General features: G+C 40.2%; 1 protein-coding gene and 1 long non-coding RNA gene across 4 annotated transcripts; one reads left to right on the top strand and one right to left on the bottom strand.

Annotated features, from left to right (window-relative positions):
• Positions 1-277: 277 nt before the first annotated feature.
• Positions 278-11,656, bottom strand: LOC5504113. 2 transcript variants are annotated; one of them, XM_032372395.2, is made up of 4 exons: positions 11,468-11,610; positions 6,428-6,696; positions 2,008-2,229; positions 278-1,576 (listed from the first exon to the last, which is right to left on the bottom strand). In XM_032372395.2, the coding sequence occupies exons 2-4, from the start codon at positions 6,480-6,482 to the stop codon at positions 1,290-1,292; spliced, it is 564 nt and encodes a 187-aa protein (XP_032228286.1). In that variant the 5' UTR covers positions 6,483-6,696; positions 11,468-11,610; the 3' UTR covers positions 278-1,289. The 2 variants fall into 2 exon arrangements, with proteins under 2 accessions (XP_032228286.1, XP_032228287.1); XM_032372396.2 differs by lacking the exon at positions 6,428-6,696 and having other exon boundaries at positions 11,468-11,656.
• Positions 11,657-11,734: 78 nt separating this feature from the next.
• Positions 11,735-13,673, top strand: LOC116611812. Of its 2 annotated transcripts, none has more exons than XR_004293672.2 (2): positions 11,735-12,078; positions 12,704-13,673. It is a non-coding gene; the product is annotated as an uncharacterized LOC116611812 (long non-coding RNA). The 2 variants fall into 2 exon arrangements; XR_004293673.2 differs by having other exon boundaries at positions 11,735-12,082.
• The last annotated feature ends 6,357 nt before the right edge of the window (positions 13,674-20,030 follow it).

Raw genomic sequence — 20,030 nt, 5'->3', positions numbered from 1 at the left:
GATGATGAAACTCGGCCCTGACATCTCCATGGTGACAGACAGAGCAGAAGCTTCTAGACGTTTTTCAAGGGGGTGGGGAAATACAAATTTCCCTACATATAGACCCCAGTGTTACACCAGTGGCTCAACCCTCTAACTTGAGAGATAAAGTGAATGAAAAGACCTCAGAACTGGTGGAACGTCATCGACCCGGTGGAGGGTCCAGCCGCATGGGTAAACCACCCAGTAGTAATCGTCAGTAGACTACCCAGTAGTTCCTTAACAGGACAGATGAGACTTTGCATTTGCATGCTTCAATGGGTCAACAGTGACATGCAAGATCTTACGCTGTTAACATTTGGTTCCCTATTTAACATTTGGTTCCCTATTTAACATTTGGTCCCCTATTTGACATTTGGTTCCCTATTTCATTACCACACCCCGAGTTCGCACTCATGGGGGGCACAGACTTGCACGGAGCCTACACAATTCTGTGGTACTAAACCGAATCGTTTAAAACGGCACAATACATATTCATAGTTATTCAATCAATAAATTCCGGAGCATTCCTTAACATATGTGACGCAAAAGGAATGGCCCCGGATTTGAAAAAGTATCTTACACAAAATACTAATACTACAAACTCAATTTTTTTCATTGGAGTCTTCTCGCACGGGCACATCGAACGGATGGAAATGGATTAAGAGTTTAGAGGCTAGAGCACGCTGCACCTTTACTCAAACCTTGAAATAAACCAACTAGATTCTTTGCATAAAATCTCTTTTTACGGAGAATTGGTTCATTTATATTTAATGCGGTTTTTATGGTTATGTTTTATTGGTAATCAGGAAGATTTTACGTTGTTTTTATTCCATACTATTTCATGTTTTTAAAAATCTCGATTCAGCATTAAAAACATTTAGTTAGAGAAACTGGGAGATATTACGAAAAAAGAGAAGTGGGGATTCATCTAGCCTCCATCGAAGGCGTTATCAGGCAGGCGTCGCTCACTACTCCCCCCCCCCCCCGCATCCCTATCCCCCGTGCGACCTGCCAAAAACGCATGCGTGGGTGGCTAGGATTCGTCGTGACCTTAATAGCGCATTGAAAAGTGTAGCGTTGTTTGCATAACACACCGGAATTGATGGTTAATGGATGGAATGGATTTGCGACTTGCAACTCAAACGATAATGCTATAAATTCCATTCCATAACATACCTAATTATAACCTAATTCTAGATTTGATATGGTGACCGCGTTCACCAAGAGTCCGTAGAACTTTTATGGAGGCGCGGATGAAGACTAATTTCCTATAAATTACCTAAAGGCGAACCCAACAAGACTATATAACTCACTAGGGTGACTGCGATCACCAAGGGTCCATGGTAGGCCTGTGTGAGAGAGTACGACCCCGCTCGAGCCCCTGCTTGCGGGGACTGGGTATCAGATGAGTTCCCGCCATAAGATGGCAAGTCACCGCCCGGCCAATAAGGTCTCGCGTGGCACTTGTCTTGCAGGTTTGCAGAGCAGCATAGTGGCTTACAATCCTTGATGTAGACTGCGTGTTGAGTTTTCCAGGGAAACCTACAAGCATCATCTGGTGAGGAAAGCGGATTGTTAAAAGGGCTCTGTTAGGAATGGGGAGACAGGCCCGTACCCAGGGGGGTGCATGGGGTGTGAACGGAGAATCGTGTTGAGTTTTCTAGGGGAACCTGGATCCATCACCTGGTAGAACAGATATTTGCTGCGCATCTAGTTTAAAAATGGAGTTGCGAAGGAGCTCTATTATTAGCGCGCATCTAGTTTGGAGTGTACACATGTTGTTGGTTTGGCATCCTGCTGGCACTAGAGTGCTCAAGTACTCTAAGTGTTTTAAGGTGCTATGTTTTAGGCTGTTCATGTTGTTCTAAAGAATAGAGTGGTTTTGGCAAATGGAGTATTTCCCGCTTCCTTTCTCTGATTCCCCTGAGTAAAGAAGAGAAGGGATAAGGAGGAACTAAAGATGCTGTGTCTTCTTATCTTACTTACTCTGATTGCACTCAAACTTCTTGCCACAGTACCGCGCGAACCCCGGGACCCAATTGCGCTGATACTGTTCCCCCATTTTCTGCACAATGCTGACATTCATTGCCACTCTCATGCACACGTCCTGGTCCTCAGATGCGCATGTTCGAAGCTTCAGTTTGTACATAGATTGACAGTCCGCCTCGCTTTCGTAAGAGAAGCACTCGTAGCACTCCAGTGATGAAACTGCAAAGTAAAAAAGCATCGCCAGCTTTAATGTCATGGCAAGAGTCACACAACATCGCCAGCTTTAATGTCACAGCAAGAGTCACACAACATCGCCAGCTTTAATAAACGTAACACAACATCGCCAGCTTTAATGTCAGGCAAGAGTAACACACGTCGCCAGCTTTAATGTCACGGCAAGAGTAACACAATATCGCCAGCTTTAATGTCACGGCAAGTGTAACACAACATCGCCAGCTTTAATGTCACGGCAAGAGTAACACAAAATAGGCAACTTTAAGATGTTTGTAACCAGAACTGTCCTTATGTATATTAAACAAAGTAAACGAACATCCCGCTCAAAATCCTGGAAACAGGTCTCACTCTAGACGAGCTGGAGATATCTTCTCCATAATCATCGTCTGCCGCCTAACTAAGGTGTCAGTTTGTATCTTGTCCATTATCATCGTCTGCCGCATAACTAATGTGTCGGTTTGTATCTTGTCCATTATCATCGTCTGCCGTCTAACTAATGTGTCAGTTTGTATCTTATCCATTATCATCGTCTGCCGCCTAACTAATGTGTCAGTTTGTATCTTGTCCATTATCATCGTCTGCCGCCTAACTAAGGTGTCAGTTTGTATCTTGTCCATTATCATCGTCTGCCGCCTAACTAATGTGTCAGTTTGTATCTTGTCCATTATCATCGTCTGCCGCCTAACTAATGTGTCAGTTTGTATCTTGTCCATTATCATCGTCTGCCGCCTAACTAAGGTGTCAGTTTGTATCTTGTCCATTATCATAGTCTGCCGCCTAACTAATGTGTCAGTTTGTATCTTGTCCATTATCATCGTCTGCCGCCTAACTAAGGTGTCAGTTTGTATCTTGTCCATTATCATCGTCTTCCGCCTAACTAGTGTCAGTTTGTATCTTGTCCATTATCATCGTCTGCCGCCTAACTAATGTGTCAGTTTGTATCTTGTCCATTATCATCGTCTGCCGCCTAACTAATGTGTCAGTTTGTATCTTGTCCATTATCATCGTCTTCCGCCTAACTAGTGTCAGTTTGTATCTTGTCCATTATCATCGTCTGCCGCCTAACTAATGTGTCAGTTTGTATCTTGTCCATTATCATCGTCTTCCGCCTAACTAGTGTCAGTTTGTATCTTGTCCATTATCATCGTCTGCCGCCTAACTAATGTGTCAGTTTGTATCTTGTCCATTATCATCGTCTTCCGCCTAACTAGTGTCAGTTTGTATCTTGTCCATTATTATCTTCTGCCGCCTAACTAATGTGTCAGTTTGTATCTTGTCCATTATCATCGTCTTCCGCCTAACTAGTGTCAGTTTGTATCTTGTCCATTATCATCGTCTGCCGCCTAACTAATGTGTCAGTTTGTATCTTGTCCATTATCATCGTCTTCCGCCTAAATAATGTGTCAGTTTGTATCTTGTCCATTATCATCGTCTGCCGCCTAACTAATGTGTCAGTTTGTATCTTGTCCATTATCATCGTCTGCCGCCTAAGTAATGTGTCAGTTTGTATCTTGTCCATTATCATCGTCTGCCGCCTAACTAAGGTGTCAGTTTGTATCTTGTCCATTATCATCGTCTGCCGCCTAACTAATGTGTCAGTTTGTATCTTGTCCATTATCATAGTCTGCCGCCTAACTAATGTGTCAGTTTGTATCTTGTCCATTATCATCGTCTACCGCCTAAGTAAGGTGTCAGTTTGTATCTTGTCCATTATCATCGTCTTCCGCCTAACTAGTGTCAGTTTGTATCTTGTCCATTATCATCGTCTTCCGCCTAACTAGTGTCAGTTTGTATCTTGTCCATTATCATCGTCTGCCGCCTAACTAATGTGTCAGTTTGTATCTTGTCCATTATCATCGTCTGCCGCCTAACTAATGTGTCAGTTTGTATCTTGTCCATTATCATCGTCTTCCGCCTAACTAGTGTCAGTTTGTATCTTGTCCATTATCATCGTCTGCCGCCTAACTAATGTGTCAGTTTGTATCTTGTCCATTATCATCGTCTGCCGCCTAACTAAGGTGTCAGTTTGTATCTTGTCCATTATCATCGTCTGCCGCCTAACTAATGTGTCAGTTTGTATCTTGTCCATTATCATCGTCTGCCGCCTAACTAAGGTGTCAGTTTGTATCTTGTCCATTATCATCGTCTGCCGCCTAACTAATGTGTCAGTTTGTATCTTGTCCATTATCATCGTCTGCCGCCTAACTAAGGTGTCAGTTTGTATCTTGTCCATTATCATCGTCTGCCGCCTAACTAAGGTGTCAGTTTGTATCTTGTCCATTATAATCGTCTGCCGTCTAACTAATGTGTCAGTTTGTATCTTGTCCATTATCATCGTCTGCCGTCTAACTAAGGTGTCAGTTTGTATCTTGTCCATTATCATCGTCATGTAGTGTTGTTTTAGGAACGAAATTTGAAGATCCTCTCTAATTTGAGAATGCATATGACATCCACGAAGTATTAGCCTTGTCGAATTACAGAATTTGAAACTCGGAATCCCGAGTTGAGAATAGGTGTAATCAGACATTGAAAACGGCAAACAGGAACATCGGTACAAAGCAAAATAACACTATTTATTGTGATTTCACGGGTTAACTTTGTTTGTTTACTTTGTTTGCTTCCTTTTTTTTAGAAAATCGTAACCTAGCTATTTTTGGGTTGACCCGCGACGTATTACCCTCGACCTGCACTCGTATCTAGAACATAACTCGTAAGTGTGCCGCCTAACACTCGTTCATTTTGTTATCAGAATTGTCGAGTGCATTATTAAGTTGTCGTTGCTGCAAACTTCTTGAATATGAGCAAGATGTACTGCATTTGTTTTTAAGTTTCCATAACTATACCTATAAAACCTATTAAACACGGAGCGCTAATTTGACTTTGAATCGGCGATTTAGACTTTTGGGCTGTACAATACGACTTCATAGAAAAGCGATTTTGTAATTTGATGCCTTAATGACCTGTTTTATATTTAAAAGGGATATTGGAGGCCAGCACTTCGTCGTTTCATATGCATATGAAAAAATAATAATGTTATTTGTTTTGAGGAATAGTCTGCTTTCAGGTACCAAACATTTGCAAGTTCTGCAAAGTTGTTTCTGGTTTATGTGAGATCTTTGTCGTTTCCCACACCAATTAATTTAGGCAAGCTTAGACTCTAATTCGAATTTAAAGTTATCTGTTTGCTTGGGTTTCAGGAGTTGTGACATTGATAAGCTCAGGGGACATATTCACAGGTGGGTGGAGACTGGACACGACACAATACATTCTAGTAGCTTCCAAACATCGTACACCCGAGACGACGGGATGCATCGCTTATTGGTTATGCAAATCACAACCCTGGGAACAAAAACTATTTACGAATATAGCGCACAAAGTACACAATTTTCTAATAAACAGATGTGCGTATTGACGGACTATATTGTAAGAGTTAGTGACATACTGAGAGTAGGTTTTTTTTTCAACCTAAACAAAAGGAGAAAGGGCGACATAACAAAAGATTAACATAAGCTCTTCGGACCGCTATGGAGAAAACAAATAGAGTTGTGCATAAACGCGCTTAAAGGAGTTAAAATATGCGAGAGTACTAGTAAGGCACCTCACGAAACGTAGCACGGAAAGATAAGAAAAACGGCTCGGTGCAGAGCGTCAACGGATTGGCCTATCTATAAAGAAAATAAATCGTTAAATAAAAGCCCCGCGGCAAACTTTTTAATCTCTTGGTTTTTATGGTTGTTATGAATAAAAGTCTAGAAATATTCCATCAAAATAATATTTGTGCATATGATAAGGATTCAGAATTGATGGGATTAGGAATATGTGTCACGCTATATTTTATATAGCCCTTGAGTAAATCATTTCCTATAAACGCAAAGTAATTTTAAATTTACTTTAACTAACTAGTTATACCAGGAAAAGACGATTTTGGATCATTTGAGTTTTTGCGGCAAAACAAGAAATAAGACCACAGGCTTAGGGACACGAATTGTTCTGATAGGGAATTATTGGAAAAATTAAGATGTCAGATAAGTAAACGTTGGCTGGGAGTGTTCCACGATTAATTCTGGACGGTTGTTTATATGGCTGCAGGCTAAGAATTAACTAGAACAGAAACATTCTTAACTTCTAATAAACTTACTCAATGGCGATCGTTCTAACGCGCTTATTAAATTTCGGACCTTACCCACTGTCAGAAAAACAGCTCCTAGAAAAACACCAAGTACTATAGAGTATTCCATGGTTGTCCGAGTGTGAGAGATGTGAAAGAAGTTTTCGTCCCCGCGGTTTGACGTCCTCGACAGTTTTGGGAGAAAGGTCAAGTCTTTGGGACCAGGCTTGCAGCACAGAAATATGCATGCGATCTAACGGAACCTGTGATGTCACTTCAGACACGGCACGTTTGTTCCGTCTGACTGCTTTTGACCTGACCCGGTCTATATAGTTTATATTATACTGTAATAAAAATAAAAAGTATTTCAAACGCGTAGCCTGAGTTTAAATCATATAAAAAAGGTTTGATCATCATCACAAATAATGTTATTTTGCATATTAAGTTGTGAAATAAAATAGATAATGATTAATAATCTCTAATCACCAGGATTAACAGGTGAATAGGGTATAACTGTTACACTGCACTATAGATGTAAAACGGAGAAACTCTTCTACTACTCTATAGAAGATGATGAGCTGATCGGGTTAAAAATCTTGGTATGAAAACGACGTAGATTGTGTCAAAGGATGTTTTATTCATTTCCTTAAAATCCCAGTGCACATAGTCAACCCTTTGTTTATAGGGGCCGTATGACGAGGTTTAAAATAGTCCTCCCGCGCGGAAATGTAAAGATTAAGCGTTTAACTATCAGGTTCCAAACGCTCCAAGTGAAATACCGAGTTGAAGTATGTTTTGTTAAAACCTGAAATACAGCAATTTTTGGCCGCCATTATTCAGTTGGAATCGAACGATCCAACGCTGTGCTGTCACTTGTCCCCAAATCCAAGCTATGGATGGAATGCCTCGCTCCGAGTCGCAAAAAAATCACAGCATGCACAGAGAGTGGGGTGAGGATTTAGCCAGAGAATTAAGCGCTATATGATTTACTCAATGAAAGTAACCCCAAATTAGATTTTCGAACGTTTTATACGGGCTTTATTGTCACTTTTTACAACTTTCCTGTTGGAGCTATGAGCTAATTTTTTTTACCTAAAGTATATCAAATGATGCTCTTTCTCATGAATGTAGCGAGAAGGCGTAATATTGGTGTGAATTTACGTCATACGGCCCTTTATATATGGATAAGGAAGATTGGCAGTGGCGGCGGTGGTCCCATAAGTGGGGGGGGGGGCAAAAGTTGGTGGTTTCAGGGGAGAGGGGTGGGTGGTGGTTTAAAATTCTTATCCGCTATTTATAAGAATGCAGGGAATAACCTAGGTTTTTATGCACGGGATTTTAAACTTTTCAACCAATTTGTTTACGGTTGCATATGTACCGCCCGAAACCACTGGTTTAAATTACAATAATCCACAGAATATTATTAATATATTATTTGTTATCCTTGTTATCTAAGCTTTCCAAAAATGTATAGTTTGCTATACTTTGAATAAATAATTAAAAAGTTATAAGCCCATAAGTGCAACATATCCTCAATGACTAAAGTTTAGGTTAACCCCCGCCTTAATACACTTTATTTTCGCGACGTCAAAATCTCGCGATTTTGAGATGGCGGATGTTTTGCCATTTTTTGTTTCGTTATTTTCGTAAAAACAAGATCACTTTATTTTCGCGATTACGGGATAATAAAATCAAGCAAAACAAGTGGAATTAAAATTTGTTGTAATCATCAAAACTGAATCAATATGTAACAAAAAGATGCATGGGCTTAATTTAGTCCAACTCAACCCCTTATATACCGTAGTATATTTACATTAGATGACTAAATAGACAAGTTGTTTCCATAAAGCTTATTAAACGGCCAATATTCCACAAAAGGCTTCTTTATATACTCACTTAATTTAAGCGCATCCTAATTTTCGCGAAACTTAATTGTCACGTCACTTTATTTTCGCGAAACGCGAAATTCGTGATGCGAAAATTAAGTGTAATAGGGCATAAAGAAACATCCGCTCGCGAAAGTCGGGGGGGGGGGCTGGCGACCCCCCTGCCCCTCCCCTTCCCCTGCCCCTGATTGGTTGTTTTTTTGCAGTGCGTATAGAGCTATTCCGAGATACAACCAGATCATAAACAAATACCCTCTATATCAATACCAGATCATAAACAAATACCCTCTACATCCAGATCAGATCTTAAACAAATACCCTCTATATCCAGACCAGATCATAAACAAATACCCTCTATATTCTGACCAGATCATAAACAAATAACCTCTATATTCTGACCAGATCATAGACAAATACCCTCTATACTCGACCATTTTACAAGCCAATATATCCAAGCCCCTCTCTACTATGACCACCTCACAAGTCCACGCCCTTCTCTAGTACGACCACCTCACAAGTCCACGCCCTTTTCTATACGACCACCTCACAAGTCCACAACCTTCTCTAGTACGACCGCCTTACAAGTTCATGCCCTTCTCTAGTACGACCACCTTACAAGTCCACGCCCTTCTCTAGTACCACCACCTCACAAGTCCACGCCCTTCTCTAGTACGACCACCTTACAAGTCTACGCCCTTCTCCAGTACGACCACCTAAGAAGTCCACGCCCTTCTCTAAAACGACCATCTGACAAGTCCACGCCCTTCTCTAGTACGACCACCTTACAAGTCTACGCCCTTCTCCAGTACGACCACCTAAGAAGTCCACGCCCTTCTCTAAAACGACCATCTGACAAGTCCACGCCCTTCTCTAGTACGACCACCTTACAAGTCCATGCCATTCTCTAGTACGACCACCTCACAAGTTCACTCCCTTCTCTAGTACGACCTCCTCACAAGTCCACGCCCTTCTCTAGTACGACCACCTCACAAGAAAACGCCCTTCTCTAGTAAGACCGCCTCTTAAGCCCACGCCCTTCTCTAGTACGACCACCTTACAAGTCCACGCTCTTCCCTAGTACGACCACCTCACAAGAACACGCCCTTCTCTAGTACGACCACCTCTTAAGCCCACGTCCCGCATACCTGCATAGCTCGTACACGCTGACACCACAGGGCAGTCACGACAAAGTGTGGTTACATATCGCCGCATCGTCGCACAGCCGCACCGTTCACAAAAATGACCATTCTAAAACGACTCAGGCACGCAAACGTTATAAAAAGAGCCCCGAACTGCTCCGTGCATAAGCTTGCATACTCGCGTAATATTTTTCAAATGCTCGCGATAACCCCGCCCGTACCCGCATTCTGTTCTCTTGTTCACAAGTGCTAGCCATAGACAATTCAGTGACCTACAGGACTGTTGCATGTATACTATACTTTCACAATACAATATCAGTGAGGAAAAGGCGTGCATTCATTTGCTTGGATTACGTCAGCATTCATTTGCTTGGATTACGTCAGCACGACGTGCCGGGAGTGTGGCTTTATTTCGATTTCTGGTATCGATAAACTCTGTGGCCATGTTCCTGAAGTCACATATGAACTTCGCAAGCGATTTGAGATGATATCAATTTTACTCCATGTGTGGAATGCACTCACTCCTAACGATGGTCGTGCCGCAGGCGGTAGAACCACCAGAGAACATGACAGCCGCGAAAACTCGATAAAATTCTATCCCGGCGGTCAGTGCGTGAGGGCTAAATCATAATATATCAACAGCTACTGATCAAACACTATCTTATGGTGACTATTGCCCTAGGCGTTTTAATAAAAATAAGGCAAAATAACGAGCTTTATTATCTTTAAGTTCTTTTTCAATCTCTCTATTGTCTACCCAATACAAAGAGACAATCCATGTAGCCCATTGGTATATTATTCCAACACCTGGACCTGGAAGGTACGGGTTTGGATCAATTTTCAAATGTCACTCTCTTCTCATCAATTGACACAACTTTTATACAGTGTATACAATGTGTACAGTGATTTGACAGCACTTGAAATTTAAACAAAGTTAAATATTTTATTCCCTGCTAGCAGAGGTCTCTTTTCCTCGCGAACGCCAGCACAGAGAAATACAGAGAAAAGAGGCCTCTGCTAGCAGGGAAAATACTTTATTGAACAGCCGTTTAAATCTTTTGCGAGTTTTATCCTAGTAATTTTAAGTGTTTATTTTTTTTTACCTCTTTCAGCAATATATAAATTGTTGACAATCCTTGTTTGGAAAAAAGATAAGAGACAGAGTTGAGGAGAAAAGGTCGGTTCATTTGCTCGTCTGTCATGTGGAGCCGGCTCGTCTCTACGAATTGTTGGCTGAAGTTTCAGCTGTAAACTGGAATTTATGTTTAATGATCAAGGCACGGGATTTAACAACCAATGACATATAGAAGGATAGAAGATAGCCGGAAGGTACTACATGCTCCTTAAAGGATCCTTAAGGTTCCCCTTGGCCGCTTGTTTCGTTGACAAGATCATGGAGTTACAGTATACCTTAGCGCGTGTCCCACGAGGAACTTCAAACTTCAGGCACAAACAAGATTTGTTATCGACCCTCATTAAAGTGAACGAGAGACTGCTAAGCTCCCAAGGGATCATACAGGGCTTAGCTCGAGCAAACAGAAGAGATTCAAGCAATGAGAAGAATGTACACCGGTAGTTGGTCCAAATTTACGATAACAGTATAATCGTACTTGTCTCGCCACTTACATAGGGCGCTGAAATGGAACCTTTAGTGCGCTCAGTCGTGCTTACAAGGGCACTCCGAGAGTTCAAGTATAACAATTACGCTCCTATGAATACCAACCAGACGTACACAGAGAATCAACACAGCAATGCTGTTTGACTCAAAACCCCCTTTCCTCTACTTAACTTGTCTATCACTGTTGTGATAATGAGATGCGATAAAATTTGAAATCAAAGAAAAGTTAGCTCACGCAAATAATTGCAATTGGGTGGTAGACCGAGATTCTGAATCGGTGATTTTTGACAATGGCGACAGAAGCTCGCTCAAAAAATAATTTTGTCTTAGCCGAGAATTGCGTGCTAGATCGTCAAAGGCCATTCAGTTTTTGTGTAACACAGGGTTTCATCCTTTGCGATACTCGCTCAAGATTCTTATGATGTATAACACGGAGAATTACGTTTTTATCGTACAGGTATTTTGTACTCACCAATTTCTCCAAAGCACCCAAGCATAAGTAGACTAAGCGCGCACGAGGCGGCCATTTTGACGAGCAAGCAGACGTTGTTTGAGCTGTCCTTAGCGCGGGTTACTCTGGTCTTTTCTGTTGTCAATGTGTTTGACGGGGAACGATACGTCGTTTGATTATTATCTCGAGTCTGGGCGTCCTCTAGGTACTGTCAAAATGATTTACATAACAGACAGGCCGCATTATTGCCCTCGCGCCTTTTGTCCGCCCTCATAAAAACAGTATTACCGAGATTAGCAAACAATCGTGAAAGGCCGTTTAATTGTTTAAAAAATTGAAAAGAGAAGTAATAGAAAAATTGTCCTTGCACATTCAACCATTATACGAGTTTAAAGCATAGTTTTATGCGTTCACGATGTGTCCAGGTTAGAGCCAGTCAGCAGATTTACCAACAAAAGGGCTGTTGTAGCTCAGACATTATTAATAAACAAACACAGCAAACATTGTATGGAAAATAACATTCCTCCTTTTACGATGCAGGCAGATTTGATCAAGTGTTTGGTGCGGTTTATGATACAAGGGCCCATGCAGGCCATTTCTCAAGTATACACACAATGGCTTCCCCCTTCCGGGTAGGTACGTTATATATAATACGTAGGTACGAACGGACAAAGGAACGTCCAAAGAACAGGTCATGTACTTCGGGCTCAGAAACGAGCTGGAAATCGAGCCTACTCCACTATAGACTAAAATTTAAATTGTTGGATACTTAACGTGATTTGAGTAAATGGGCCGTAGCAGGGGAAGGGCCGCTTTAAACATTCCATCTGAATGTTTAATGTATTTTCGTGTATGACAGACCTTAATTGTGCAAACATTTTTCTCTTCCAAATGATGAAGTACGCACGGGGTCAAAATCTAACCACGCCCTTGTTTGAAGAATGTGAATATGTGATGAATCTTCTCCCGCCACTTTATAAAGTGGAAATTTATATCCAATGGAAAATAAATTCCACTTAAATCACAGTGAAATTCAACCCTATCATATAAACGGCTTTATTCTATTATCCACATGGATGATGATTTTTCCAAAATAATAATACTCTCAGTATTTAAAGTGAAACCAAAACAACAATTATCTGCTTTAAAAAAAACCCCTGTAAACTAAGAAAAACATACAAAAAGTCTTTTTCGAAAACCGGTCCAATCTTCATTCTAATTTGCAATATTCAAACTCTTAAATGCTCTTTCGCACAGGACCCGTGAATGTGATGAACTACTACAAGAACACGTCTACGTGGTTCATGTCCACAAGAACTCGTCCGCGCGAATACATTCAACTGCGAGTATACTAGAGTCAACACGAGTACAAGACTACAATGTCCAAGCGAGTACACGACAACGTGGACTTGACATGACTACAAAGACCGTCCGCGCGAATACACGCAGCTACAATCATACTTAAGTCAACACGAATGCAAGGCTACAGGGACTCTTCCACGCGAGAACGCGACAACGTAGACTTGTCTGTGCGTGTACACAACTACAAGGAATCATCCACGCTAATGCACGCAACTCCAAGTATACTCGAGTCAACCGACTACAGGGACTCCTCCACGCGAGTACGACAAGACAAAAACAAGACAAAAGCAAAAACGAAAATTTGCTTTTTAAATTTAGAGCTAGTGAGTAACAATATATCCACTCATAGCAAATAAAAATAAATAAAATAAAAACACTGCGAGCTGGGTGAGAGGCGAAAAATACGAGAGGGCCAAAAATGCAAGATGGCGGCCAAAACACTGGAAGCACGCTAACGCGTCCTCGACAATCACCAGAGCCAGATGATGCCAGTATCGCGGCCCATTCTAGAGCGAACGGCTCCAACCGATCACGCCTTCACCAGCTCTGATATGCTATCCCTGTATTATAAACAAACAGAAATACAACACCTGGGTATGGACATGCTTGAGATATCGTTAATCTCGGCCGTAACTTCTCATATCGGGTTAGCTAGCCAGACAATGGGTGTTTGGCCGGCAACAATCTTTTATTATCAAATAAAAAAATAATAAAACAGGCACATCTTTTATGGAATATTTGAAATTCAAATGGAAATGTTGACGGTGTTTATGTATTGTGTAACATAAGTGTGTCATTGGATAATTATTTCTTATTACTCGTAGACCATGGAAATAGAGCCTATACTAAAGTGCAGTCTTCAAAATTTCGCTGTGTGCTACATCTATTTGACTCGAATACCACCTTTCCCTGTGTATTGATCTTAAAATGAGGTTAATCCTAACACCCCTCTGTAACAGACCCGACGAAACCCGACCCGACGGAAATTTTTGCCCTACCCGAAAGCTTTAGCCTCCCCGGCACCCGGTGAAATGTCTAAATCAACCCGAACAGTTTCTTTCTTTCTTACCCGACGAATAAGTTGAGTGACCGGCGGTAAATAAAAATTAGCTGACCCGGTGGAAATTTCGAACCCGGTGAGTTACAAAAGATGGAAATCTAGGTTTCGCCGGGTCTGTTACAGTAGGGTGTGATATATACACCTTTAAAATAAGCAAAATCAGAAATATTGTAAGAAAGATATCTAAAGGTTCCCCTTGGAGTAAAAGATATCAGCCTTAGACATGTGCAGCGCCACCTAATTGTTCTTTGGCGAACACCAGCAAAATACTACAATCAGGAAATTTTCCTACTGGAGTCGAGCATGCGACTTGCGCGAGATTGCGGGCCCCCACAGTCGCTTCTCTGTTCGCGCCAAAAAGTATTGATTACATTAGTCAGGGTATAAGTTTCAGCTAATCAATATCCATCGTATATCGCGATCGTAGTATGGTGTGATCAATATCCGAATGAGTCACATCGTCTGAGAAATTTGTAAAGCTATCAAGCACCTACATACTGTTAATGATTATAATGATTCTGCACGCCTTGACGCTGTAGGAAATTACGGTATCCCAGTGACGGGCAATGGCTTCCGCAACTTGACCATTTATGGCAAAGCAGGACTTAAGACTATCTTTAGATAGGCAAAACGGTTAAATAAAGATTTCACATGAAGTGCAGAGAATGATCATATCGCTATATCATTGTAGGAATTATTATACAAGGGTATCATTATCCTCATCATTTGGTGCTATCCGAAGACTTGCCGCAAGACAAAGGGATAATACAAGGAAAGCCGACTTTATCCAGATAGTCCAGCAGATATGTGCAGATTTTACCTTGAATTGCGCACTTTTTGCTAAAGTTATCAATTTTAGCATAGTGATAGTTTTTGATACCTCTTACAAGATAGGCTATAGAGCCAAGCTCAATTCGGCTTTAATTTCTGATTAATAATGAATATTGATTTGGCCGCCATTTTGAACCGGAAGTAAACTAACTTTTTCCAAAAAAATAAATAAACTCGCACATTTTAAGAAAGTTTACTCATAGACAAATAAAATATAAGTCAGAAAATGCACCTAAACAAAAGAGTTCTTAAAGTTACAAGATTTTTTTTATTTTTTGTAACTTTTACGGTGACAGCGATTTTGAACCGGAAGTAGTCAAGAGTAAATACTGGCACGCTTGTTTCACCTTTAAACAAAAATAAAAAAAACTTGTTTCAGGAGTAGTTTAGGGTCATCTTTACAAGATAAGCTATGGAGCCAAAAGAAAATCTGATTTAATCACGGATTATCTTGGGATATTAAAATGGCCGATAATTTAATCCGAAAGTGAAAAGTCGTCAAATTATTTAAAAGACACATATAGCCAGCCCAAGTATACCAAACATTCACGCTTAATAGCTGGATCAAGAGAAAAGAAAGAAGACAAAAACAACAGCTTATGTGACAAGCCTGGTGGGGATACCAAGAACCACGGGAGCGGGCCGCCCCACCAATTGACTTCAACGTCTGTAAACGACCGCACACATGAATGTGTGCAAGTGCTACAAGATGAACAGTTTCTAACAGTAGGAACTGTTAATCTGGGGGCCTCGGGTGTGCGCTTATCACTCTTATTGCCTTTAATTCCTTTTTTCTACAGAAGAGTCAAAGAAGTATCTCGCCAATTAGAATTTCAAGCATTTACAGGTGATTCTGTATCCTGTTGTGCGGGTAGGGGGGAAAAACAGTACTTGCTGTATTCCCCGAACCCACAGATGGTCTTCGACAGCTAGCCTCCAGGCCCGTTAAGATAAAAGACAGAATGTTTGGCAACACTTGAGCGCTTTCAACTGCTTCTATACGACCGAACAAGTACAGAGAATCGGAAGTAGACAAGGCAAGAATGCAGCTCTTTGTGCGGAAAGGAACAGCATTTCATGTCATTCTACCGACGAAGGCAGCTATCATACAACACACCAAGAAAAAGCTGCCTTTCAAGCAGGCCATTGTTGGGGGCAAGCACTCCTCCCTGTCTCAGTACTTCCGTCTTTTTAGCACAATGGACAACAGTTGCCATAGCCGCTTTGGACAAACGCTACTAGAGCTTTCCAAGGCGTGCCAAGAAGCCAAAGAACTATTAGATAAAGAACCAAGAGCTATTAGATGCAAGATAGGCTGCCCAGCACGCTGCACTTGCACCCAAGCCAGCTTGGAATGTTCAGCCCTTTGCTGAATCGTATAACGATAAAGCTGTAAGATATAATTTAACTGCATTAAATTAAAAAAAAAATTTTATATAATTTAACTGCATTAAATTAAAAAAAAAATTTTCATCGGAGTTTGTTATTACGTTAGACCGACGTAATGCCGAGGCTCATATAGCAAGAAAACATTTTCTTTATATTAAATTGGTGCATTTAACATTTGTGCAATTCTATTTAATATAAATGCTGCATTGCTTATTCGTATATGCATTAATCTCGTTTAATAAGAGTGTGCAGAAACAGGTTTGGAAACCTACTTCCGGTTTAAAAAAAGGTAAAATTCATAGCAGAAACCTAATCAGTTTTGCCTTTTTTTTACAACTTAAAAGTATTAAATGGATTTCATGAATATTTTAGTCGTAGACTTTTAAACAAGATGTGCATCTCTGTGCTTTCAAAAAATGCCAAATTTAATCTCTAGTGCAAAATGGCGGCAATTAAAATAAACAATATTAGTCGGTGATAAAAGCCGATTTTATCTTGGCTCCATAGCTCATCTTATAATGGTTATTTCAACCTACAACTGCAATAAAATTGGTGTCTTTTGCTAGAGGGCGCGGGGTGAAATAAACGTCCGAGGTTTTACTTTCGACTACTTCCGGTTAAAGGTGGCTATAACCTTTAAAGTTCCAAAAATGACAAATTTGCGTTTTTTTTTTAAATATTGGGTTTAAATACATTCTTTGACTTTCATATTAGTTGTCTAGTGAAAAACAGTATCAAAATGTGAAAGTTTATTTATTTTTTATAAAAAGGTAGTTTATTTCCGGTTCAAAATGGCGGCCAAATCAATACTCTTTATTGATTAGAAATTAAAGCCGATCTGAGCTTGGCTCTATAGCCTATCTTGAAAAGGGTATTAAAAACTATCACTATGCTAAAATTGGTAACTTAAGCAAAAACTGCGCAATTAAAACACATATCCGCCGGACTAAGAATCGCAGCAATAGGCTGAATTACTCTAGATTTAAAAATCCCAAGTTGACCTGACCTGGGTTCGTACCCTGGTCCTCTTGCTTGAGAAGCAAAGCTCGTACCACTAAGCTATCACACCACTTTCAACCAGCAGCTCTTAACTAATCATGTGGTATTTATCGAGTTTTTACTGCATCTAGGCACGGCCGGTATAGCCCGTCCACATCGCAAGGCAGTTCGATTAGAGTGTGGCAACAATGAACAGTCACTCGAAAATATGATCAAATCTTTTGTGTTATTCATAAAAATATTTCCAAACAAAGAGGCCGCTAGCAATCCAATGGAATGATTTCAATGAAGATAAGAGCAGGGGTTCGCTTGCTGGCTGAGCTGGTTTTTTTATAGTCCTTCAAAAGTTCGAAAAGTTCGGGATTCTACTCTCACGACAAACTCTGGCATTGTGTTACTTAGTACAGGAAAATGGTGCAGAATTATTTATTTTTAAGTACAAGCATGAAATTTGGCAATGCGATAGATCTTGGCACCACGAGTAATTTTTGACGCTAAACCCAATTAATTATACTTACAGTTTTTTATAGATGTAATTTATTATTGCTTAAACAATAACTTACCGAGATATTAAAATGGCTAGCCTACGTGTAGCCGCTGACTACACGTAGGCTAGAAAATGGCTGGATTGCCATCAGACTCAAAGACAACAGGGATGAATAATTTTTATCGTTATCTCGGTGAGGGGATGCCATCGGACTCGCATGCGAGTAGTGGTGACCGGGTGCCATCCCGACTTGCAGTAAAGGGAGAAGAAATTCCATCGGACACGAGAGCGAAAAGTGGTGACGGAATGCCATTGAACTCGCAGACGACAAGAGGTGAACGATGTCGCACACGACAAGGGGTGACGGGATGCCATCGAACTCGCGCGCGACAAGGGATGACGGGATGCTATCGAACTCGCGCGCCGAAAGGGATGACGGGATGCCATCGAACTCGCGCGCGAAAAGGGATGACGGGATGCTATCGAACTCGCGCGCGAAAAGGGATCACTGACAGTGCTAAAATGCTAACTTCTAATTTCAAACCAAACCCTTTCATTGATGTATGTTAGGAGAAGAGAGGAAGCAAAGAATATCAATTGACTAAAAAATAGTCGACGGGAGAGGAGATATAAAGGGAATTGACTGAATTTGATTGAGCATTTCTTGACATTTCCCATTTCCCATTATCTTAACCCTTTCACCACCACAGGCCTCTAAAGAAGCCATGTCTATGCCATCCACGTGAACAGAATGTGAACAGAATTCTATTATTGAAAAAGAACAAGGTTGTTGCTAGTGTTATAAAGTTTAAGTATCTTGCCCTAAAAAACCCTTCCCTTAATAAAAGTTCCATTGATGTACATTTCTGACAAGCTTTGTCCTTGCAAAGAACAAGTAATGGATGAAACAGGATTTCAAGAATATAGTGTCAGACACAATTTTAGATAAGATGCAAAACTGAAGTTTTAATGTACCATTTTATGTGGCGATTTTCCATCCCCATGGGAATTAATATCTACAAATATACATCCAGTAATGCATTATATTTTTGTGTTTTTAGAAACCCTAGAACCAACCATTCCAATGAAATAAATCTAAACCTTTAAAATAAATGTAATGGAAAAGAGACTTGGAAAGGAAATCCTTAAAAGAAGATATAAGTGAAAATACTAAATGAAAATTTCTAATTTAAAAATCAAATCTGTTCTTTAATTTATTTTTGGTGTAGAGGGGAAATAACAAAGAGCATCAATTGCATAAAAATAGTCAACAGAAAGAAGGAAAAGGAAGAAATATGACCTTTCTTTAAATGTTTGAAAATAAAATATAATAACAATAATGTGATAATTATATTCAGTACTTTCCTCAAATATCCCCTTTCCCATTCTCTTTAGGTTGATGGAAAACTGTTTTCGTTACAGATTTATTATTTAAAAAGCAAAAGTTTGTTTTTAGTTGAGTGTGTACCTATTGAGTGTGTACTGCTGAAACACATAGTAATGCCCTAGTCATTTGAGCCCCCTCCCTTATGGTCCTGGGGAGGTCAGGGGTTAATGTGGGGTTTTAGATTACTTTTTAACCAGAATATATCAAGAGGGATGGTGGTATTGACTGTTTTTGACTCTTAACTTGGAAACAGGCTTTTGTTAAGGTCTAATCCCCCCACCCTTTCCTGGGACCATGTGTGTGGGGGTATCAAATGACTAGTGAATAAGAACTCCCTACTGTTATCTTTCAAGACATGGTTTTCAATTCTCATGTCTTCCAGTCTTTAGCATTCATCTTGGCCCTCAGGTAGTCCCTGGTTAATAACTGCTTCATAAAAGAGTGACTTTCTTTCAAAACAATCTTTTCATCAAGACATTTATAATCTGACTAATTTCCACAACTATTTGAAAAAAGATGAAAGATGCAGACAATAACAACAATACATATTAGCAATAGGGGTTGAATTTTGTTTTGTTTTTATCCTCGGTAAGGAAAATTTCTCTTGTAAGTTGAAAAAGTTGGTGTATCTTCTAAGGATATGTATCTTCTTAGTACTAAAAGCACAGGATATAAGTCAAGAACGGTCTTCTTACCAGTATATGACAAACGCAACACGATATTGGTTAGCCCTTATGAAATATTTCAACAGAATCAAGAATAAAGATAGAACAAAGAATGTCAAAACAAAACCTGTTATGCTCAAATAATTTGATTACTAAGTTAAGTACTCGCATTCTCAAAGCAAACAAAAAGAACAACAAAAAGCCCAATAACTGTCATATCCTTAATAGACAATACAAATCGTCGTGTGAAACTCACCTTGCATAGTTTTTGTCGCTTTCTTGTGGTTGTGTTCGCTTTTTAATGTGAACTGTTACTTACTTAAATTTACTAGCTAAAACCAGACATATTCTTTCATAAATCTTGGCGTGAATGAATGTTAGTAGATCTCCTCTAGTTGACTTTA

This window comes from Nematostella vectensis, chromosome 3 (genome assembly GCF_932526225.1).
Source record: "Nematostella vectensis chromosome 3, jaNemVect1.1, whole genome shotgun sequence".
Classification (NCBI taxonomy): domain Eukaryota; kingdom Metazoa; phylum Cnidaria; class Anthozoa; order Actiniaria; family Edwardsiidae; genus Nematostella; species Nematostella vectensis.
The sequence above is the reverse complement of the archived record's forward strand: the minus strand, read 5'-3'. Positions and strand labels throughout refer to the sequence as shown.

What these genes read in the sequence shown, in the direction of transcription:
- LOC5504113 (XM_032372396.2), bottom strand. Translation starts at nt 11,522, where the DNA reads ATGGCCGCCTCGTGCGCGCTTAGTCTACTTATGCTTGGGTGCTTTGGA. An exon ending in TGGGTGCTTTGGAGAAATTG is followed by an intron (nt 2,230 to 11,467) that starts GTGAGTACAAAA and finishes TTTACTTTGCAG; the next exon opens with TTTCATCACTGGAGTGCTAC. An exon ending in GAAGTTTGAGTGCAATCAGA is followed by an intron (nt 1,577 to 2,007) that starts GTAAGTAAGATA and finishes TTTCCTCACCAG; the next exon opens with ATGATGCTTGTAGGTTTCCC.